The sequence below is a fragment of the Nematolebias whitei genome, chromosome 20 (genome assembly GCF_014905685.2).
Source record: "Nematolebias whitei isolate Nwh7 chromosome 20, NemWhi1, whole genome shotgun sequence".
In the NCBI taxonomy this organism is placed as follows: Eukaryota; Metazoa; Chordata; class Actinopteri; order Cyprinodontiformes; family Rivulidae; genus Nematolebias; species Nematolebias whitei.
In genome coordinates, this window is record NC_056517.1 from 37,621,003 (window position 1) to 37,628,786 (window position 7,784).

General features: G+C 38.5%; 1 protein-coding gene across 1 annotated transcript in view; it reads right to left on the reverse strand.

Annotated features, from left to right (window-relative positions):
- Positions 1-4,524, reverse strand: part of LOC119426359 (probable G-protein coupled receptor 141) — an 8,629-nt gene extending 4,105 nt beyond the window's left edge. Inside the window, exon 1 of the mRNA XM_037693921.1 lies at positions 4,447-4,524. Coding sequence (XP_037549849.1) covers positions 4,447-4,448 — 2 coding nt within the window. The 5' untranslated portion in view covers positions 4,449-4,524. The remainder of the gene's footprint in view (positions 1-4,446) is intronic.
- Between the last annotated feature and the right edge of the window lie 3,260 nt (positions 4,525-7,784).

Genomic DNA, 7,784 nt, shown 5'->3' on the forward strand with positions numbered 1-7,784 from the left:
GTGTGTGACACTAATCATCTACTAAACTCAAAGCACCTGCACAGGTTTCCCCAGGTGTCATTAAATTGCTTCAGTTTGGTTCAATTGTCTCAGTTGAGTTCAATATGGGGAAGACTGCAGACATAACTGAACAGAAGACCATCACCAATGCCCTCCATAGGATGGGTAAGCCACAAAAGTTCATAGCTAAGGAGGCTGGCTGTTCACAGAGCGCTGTGTCCAAGCATATCAATGGAAAGTCTAGTGGAAGGGCAAAATGTGGCAGGAGAAGATGCACCAGCAAAAGAGATGACCGTGGGCTTCAGCAGATTATCAACCAGAGAAGATTCCAGAATCTGGCAGAGATCCAGAAAGAAGGGAATGAGGCGGAGTCACAGCTTCAAAAACCACCACATTCAGACACATCCTGGAGATGGGCTACAACTGTTGGGTTACTCGGTCCTCTTTTCCAATGAAAGTAAAGTGTGCCTTTCATTTGGAAATCAAGGTCCAAGTGTTTGGAGGAAGAAGGGTGAGGAACAGAACCCATACTGCTTGAGGTCCGGTGTGAAATATCCACAGTCAGTCATGATTTGGAGTGCAGGTGTTTGTAAACTCTGCTTTCTTAAATCCAAGGTCACTGCAACAGTGTACCAGAATGTTTTGGAGGACTTTATGATTCCGTCTGCCGAGGATGTGTATGGAGATGCAGATTTCATCTTCCGATGGGACCTGGCCCTGCCCATGCCGCCAGAAGCACCAAAACCTGGTTTGATGCCACAGTGCTTGACTGGCCAGCCAACTCGACGGACCTAAACCTATTGAGAATCTATGGGGTCTTCTCAAGAGGAAAACGAGGAGCGCCAGACCCAACAGCAAAGAAGAGCTGACAGCAAGCATCAAGGGCTTCCATAACTCCCAGACCCTGCCACAGGCTGATTGTCTCAATGCCACGTCGCATCGAGGCAGTGATTAAGGCAAAGGGATTCACAACAAAGTATTGAAGATTGACATATTGTTTTGAAAGTACCATTTTTTTTTTATTTTTAAATTTTTATTTTTTTTGTGATCCTAATTTCTTTCTTTGTTTTTCTGCAAAATATGAAGTGTGGGTTGATTTCTCCACAGTATTCTAATATTTTTTTTTTTTTTTTATCCTGTTTTCGTGGATCTCATGAACTGGAAGACCAAATTATGTAAAAATAAACAAATGAATACTTGAAACCGTTTAAATTGTAGGCCCTGAATCTATCATCTATTAAAGATTAACTGTTTGAATGTAATTATGGAAGTTAAACAACTTTTCCATGATATTCTATTTTTTTGTATGTATATAATGAGAGAGAATGAGGAACTGACCACAGTAGGTGTATAGTATAGGTTTTAATTACTTTTCACAGTAGCCTGCTGCACCATGTGAGCACAGTGTTGGTTAATCCAGAAGGTAAAAGAGAAGTATTTCAGGGTGTGACAATGCTAGCTGCAATGTTGCCATGTGTGCCAATGGAAAAAAAATAAATAAATAACTGAAAGGTTACAATCTTTGAAGGAATGCATTTTGTTTGTACCAAATTCATATTGCGTTTAAAAAATGAGAGACGATGATGTTTTGGTGATGCTAAATTTGTCCCGTGGTTCAGACAAGACAGTGGTTAGTGCTGTCACCTCACAGCAACAGCGTTGCAAGTTCACCTCCTGTCTTGGGGTCTTTCCATGTTGAGTTAGCATGTCCACTCTGTGCACACGTGGATTTTCTTCTGGTACTCCTGTTTCCTCCCACAGACCAAATGTAATGCACGTTTGATTAAATGGTAACTCTAAATTGCCTCTATGTGGCACTGTGACCATTCCAGGGTGTACGTCACCTCTCGCACAGCAACCATTGGAGAAAAACACCAGCACGCTCTCAAACCAGAAAAGAAAAACAAAATACAGATGGCTAGATGGATGCTTGATTAAATATTTTCTGTAAGACAGAACACATGATCTTGTGCGCACACAAACTGGCAAAAACATGAGTTTTACATCAATTTGTAGGTTTTCAGCTCGTGTTTTAAAAACTTGTTTAACTAAACTACGTTCAAAAATCGTCTGAAACACTCACTAGCAGATTTCAGCACGGACAGTTGAGATGGTTAAAACCTGTTTTTTTTTTTTATATATCAACCACTTTGCTCTGCTGCTACATCTGGTGGTGTGGCCAGACAGGATCACATTTGCTCAGTTCTGGGGACTCCTGTAGAACCTTTGGAGATGACTGCACAAAGAAGGATTCTTCATAAAATGAAGTACATTATAGACAACCCTCAGCATCCTCTTCATCAGCCTGTCATACAACAACAGAGTGTCTTCAGTCAGAGGCTTCTTCAGATCCGCTGCAAGAGATCCTTCCTGCCCACATCCATCATCTAGAACAACTTTTTTATCAAACCAGGACGATGACTTGCATTTAATTTCCCTTAATAAAGTATTTTTAAATTGAATTTAATTGTTTGATAAATGTTCCAAATATTATGTTATTCTAATACAAGTTCTGTACGATTTACTGAAGATTAATATTGCACTACTAAAACAGACTCCTCAGTTTGTATGCCTGACGTGGCGTGAAAGACGTGGACGAAAAAGTTTAATATTTAATAAAACAGATGGACAATAAGCTGCTGCAGGAGGACATTTAGCTGCTGCAGGAGGACATTTAAACACAAAGAAAGAGAGAAAGAAAGACAGAAAGAAAGAAACAAACGGAAAGAACAAAAGAAAGAGACAGACAGAAAGAATGAGACAGACAGAAAGAATGAAAGAAAGAGACAGACGAAAAGAATGAAAGTGACAGACAGAAAGAATGAGAGAAAGAAAAAATGAGAATTAAAAAAGAATGAAAGAGAACAAAGAACAGAACGAAAGAGACAGACAGACAGAACGAACAAATGAAAGAACAAAAGAAAAAACAGAATGAAAGAGAGAGACAGAACAAACGAAAGAACAAAATAAAGAACAAACAAATGAAAGAAAGAAAGAGGGAAAGAAAGAGGAAACGAAAGAACAAATGAAAGAACGAACAAAATACAAAAGAATAACGAAAGAAAGAAGGAAAGAAATAACTAACGAATGAAAGAACACTGGCACCACCCCAGCACCTTCTTTGTATTTCTCATCCTTTAATCCTTTTTGAATTAGGAGCATTTTGTAGCTTGTTCTCCTTAATCTTAGCAGATTAGCAGATGTTGGATGCTGTCTATCACGGTGCACTAAGATTCATAACTGGCTGTGATTATCGTACCCACCACTGCACCCAGTATTCACTGGTTAACTGGTCACCATTAACTTCACACAGACTCTCTCACTGGTACATTTTCATCTTTAAATCTCTTCTTGGTCTGCTGCCTTCATACATCTCCTCCTACATGTCTCTGTGTGAGTGCAGCTACAGCGTGCGCTCTCAGGACATCATTACCTGCAGTGTTCCCTCAGTGAGGACTGAACTAGACAAAAGGACCTTCTCCTACTCCACTCCTGTTTCCTGGAATATCTTGTAAAAACACCTGAAGCTCTCAACCTGGACTTCTCTAAGTGACTTTAAGAATCTGTTGGACTCCTGCAGGGACCATTGCAGACATGTTCCTGTTTTTAGTTTTCTACAGTCGCCTTATAATCTAGCTGTTTTTGTTACTCATTTGCCATCTTATTTTAATTTGTAAAAAAATATATATAAGTACGCCTCTTTTATAACTGTTTATTGTTGTTGCTGTTGTCCATTGTTGTCATCATTCTTTGTTGAAATCAGGTCTCTCGTAAATGAGTCCTCGAGGCTCAATGGGATTAACCTGTCTAAATAAGGGTTCAATTAATCTGCAATAATTCTAAGAAACTAAATCGAAGGCAACTGGAGTTCGCAGACTTTTCGTTTCTCTTCTAAAGATCTTTTCTAACTCCAAATAAACGAAACAAGATTATTTCTCTTTTGAAAAGTGAAGTTTCCTTTTTAAAAGGACATCCAGTTGGTTTGGATTAAACATTTCAGAATGACTGTGCCCTGGATTACTGAGAATCTACACCAGCCTCATTTGAACTGCTAAATTCAAACGAGACAGATTATGAAGATTATTCGGAAGTTTACACAATTTCCTGAGATCTTAAGAAACGTCTGTGATGTACTGTATTTTGACCAAAATCAGCCAGAATGAAAGTGCAGTTCCGTTTTAGACCCGACTTCTGAGCTATTTTCTTTATAGTTGGTTTTAGATGTAATGTACAACTCAACTGGTGTCAGTCTTCTCACATAACCAGATTACACTCCATAATCCTTGAAGTATATATTACCAAATAAGAGAACCTACATAATCCAACCATACTGTTTAAAATAATCACCCTCTGCAAGCTGAGTCTATTTAAAATGACGACAACGACAACAAAAAACCAACCTAAAATTAAAACTATTAAACAAGAGTTTAATTCTCAAATACTTACATTTCTCACATCAGAAGTGTGGCCATGGAGGGTTAAAGATCTCTCTTTTGGTTAGTCTTGTTTCAAGTCACGCACTGACTAAACTAGTCCAGTATTTGCAAACATTTATTAACAAAACATCCACGAGTTGGGTTAATGCATCACTAGCTCACCTTGCACTTTCTCCATGAGATTATATTTTAATCAGGAATAAAAAAAAAAACTGCAATGAAGTGACATGAGCAAAAAAAAATAAAAATCCTGACAGAACTCCAGGACCTGGACCCGGACCCATCAGAAGGCAGGCACATCTAGTCTAGAGAGTACAGCTGTCATCGTGCACGGATGACTTGGTTTTATTCTGTTTTTTTTTTTTCTTCATTCAACCTTTATTTAAACAGATAAATCACACTGAACCTCGAAGACTCATTTACAAGTGAGACCTGTTTGGACAGACAATAAAGTGGTGAAAGTGACAACATAGGTTTTGGAGGCAAAAAAATAAAAAAATAAAATCCTAACATGCTCTTAATCTTTGGCTGAAGATTAAAAGCATGAAAATGAAAAAAATAAACTTGCACACAAGCACATAATGATGCCGACATTCCGCAGGGGGGATGCAAGGGTTCAGATAAAATCGCTCAGTTCACATAGTTCCCTCTGGAGCGATCAGTACACTCTTTCGGGGGGTGCCGAGGTCGGCCAAGGACGACATCGGATAGAATCCAAAGAGTCTTGAAATTATAACAGAATGTTTATTCAGCTGGGCTCCTCTGATTGGTCTTTAGACTTCCTCAGTGGGAGATGGGGGAGGGGCAGAGCATCAAGGTTTACAGAGCTTCCAGGTGAATTAAGATAAGGTGGCCTGCCAAGGCCAGTCAGGGAGTCGAATTCAGATAAACACAGTTGTTTTGGGAACAGGCAGAACTTTACTGATTATGTTTACCTTGAGTCTGTGTTGGTCCACTCTGTTCCGAAATGTCCAAATTTAATGGCCACAAGATTGGAGCATGCCTGAGAGTATTCCCCAAGATCTGATCCATCCTGCCAAAAACATGTGAGTCTGGGTGCTCGAGGCACGAACCAAGCCATCACAAAAGGCAAGCAGCCTGACTAGGGCTAAATTTGCTGCCGACGACTTCCTTGTTTGTTGATAGACCAGGAACCAGCCGAATCCAAAAAGCAGGAAACCAGTTATCATAAATCCAATTATATATGCTTTCTTAACATCCACGGTTGACAGCAGAGACAGACACATCATCAAGCCTTCAAAGTCGATGAGATATCCAGCTGCGTGCATGCCAACAAGGCAAATCGGCCCGCCTAAAGCCTATCTACTTTTCAGAGAAATGTTATCAATTGTGTTGAGGGACTAACTGAGAAAATCCATAGCAGAATTATGATTCAGAAGATTTGTAGAAGAGGCTCTCAAGCAGTTTCACAGACAGGACAGAGCAAAGCGGAGAGGGAGAGGAGGGGAATGACATCCGCCCTTGACAAGAGCAAGTGCTGAATGAATTGTTTGAATTTCACTTTTACTTAAGTTTTAAGATGCTAATGTTATTTGTGGGCTAATTTTAAATTATGTTTACCCTCTTTTTTTATTATGTATGCTTTTGGTGAAGAGCTGAGCGCACAAGTACAACGAGGAAATCAAAATCCTTCATTTCTTGCTGCAAACAAAAGACAACAATAGAATTTTCTAATGTAAAATAATTGCAAAATTACAAAAATAACGCAAAGACGTTTTGACGTTTACTTTCAAAGTACAATGAATGCAGCGTGATTTAAAGTTAAAGATTTAAAGGAAAACATAACTTTCTTCTACTTTCTCTTTGCTTAGTGCTTTTCTTCCTCTGAAGCTGCACATTCAAAGAGAACATGTTAAATCTTGAACGCTCAAAGCAGAGTAGTTCTTTTAATTGGTGACTTCAGACAGCTAAAAGAACGTCCTCAAATACAAAAAACGCTTCTATAATGTTTTTGTTGCAAATTGACCTTGCAGTTAACGACCACCGCTCATCAAACACCGACCGTATTCAGCGACGTCCTCAGTTGATTGAAGTACTACTACAGATATTTAAATACAAGCTTGATCAACTTGATGGGCATCATCAGGAGCACCATGCACATAGATCAGGAGATGGTTAGTTTAAAATGCCTCAATGTTTCAATCAATATACTGTATATATGGCGGGCCGTGCTGCGGTCTCGTATCCTGAGGTGGCAGGTTCGAGCCCAGGTTGGGTGATGAAGGCACCCGGCGTGAAACAATTGCCAAATACTTCAGGCATGTTCAGTCATATTGAAATGTAGATGTGACTTGTGGGTTTTCTGAATGAAGCGCACTAACATTCACATTTAACTGATTTTGATTACTGTATTTTTTGGACTATATGGTGCACTTAAAATCCTTTAATTTTCTCAAAAATCAACAGTGAGCCTTACGTATTAATTCTGGTTCTGTTTACTGACCTCAACCCCATTTTATGAGGTACATGGCGCCTTAGTCTGAAAAATACGGTAATGACATTGAACATAAATACACCGATATATCTGTACAGGGGCTGCGGGGTATTGAACACATATACAGTATATTTGTTTTTAGTATTTTATCTTGTGTCATAATGTTGATTTTATTTAATCACTTTTTTAATTTTCATTTTATTTGCATTTTGTTGCAGTTTATCATTTGTATCTGTGGTTTTGTCTAAAAAAAGAGGTCTCTCTTGTAAATGAGTCCTTGTGACTCAATGAGACTAACCTGTATAAATAAAGATTGAATGAATTGATAGTTAAATTATTATTTATGAATGTTTTTTTTTGCTAACTTATTATTTTTATATATGAATGTATGTGACTTGACGCTTTACAAATGAACTGAATTGAATATAAAACAGACCCATTGTGGGATGAGTGAGAACTTATGACACATGTAAAAGTTTATTGAAGAATAAACTTTTCTTAATCTGAACTGGTAAAACTGTTCTAGTCGGTTGAGCGTGTGTGAACACACATTCTTCCTTTTGTTAAAGTCTGCCGTTCTGGTTTGACAGACTTCTGCTGTAGTACTGATTTATTTTAAATAGTAAAACACACAATTTATTTGTACTCTTCAATTTTTATTGAAAAAATGAAATAAAGAAAATAAAAAACACAACACATCCATTCCTTCTAACACAGGTTATTCAACTGGTGGCCCGGGGGCCAAGTCAGGCCCAGGGGTGAACTCAGTTCGGCCCACCAATGGGTTAATTTTTAAATAAAACTAGATTTTAAACCATTAAACAAATGTACTTAATGACAATAACTGCTGGATGTCCGGCCCCTGAGCTCTTGGTATTCAGTAACTGTGCCCC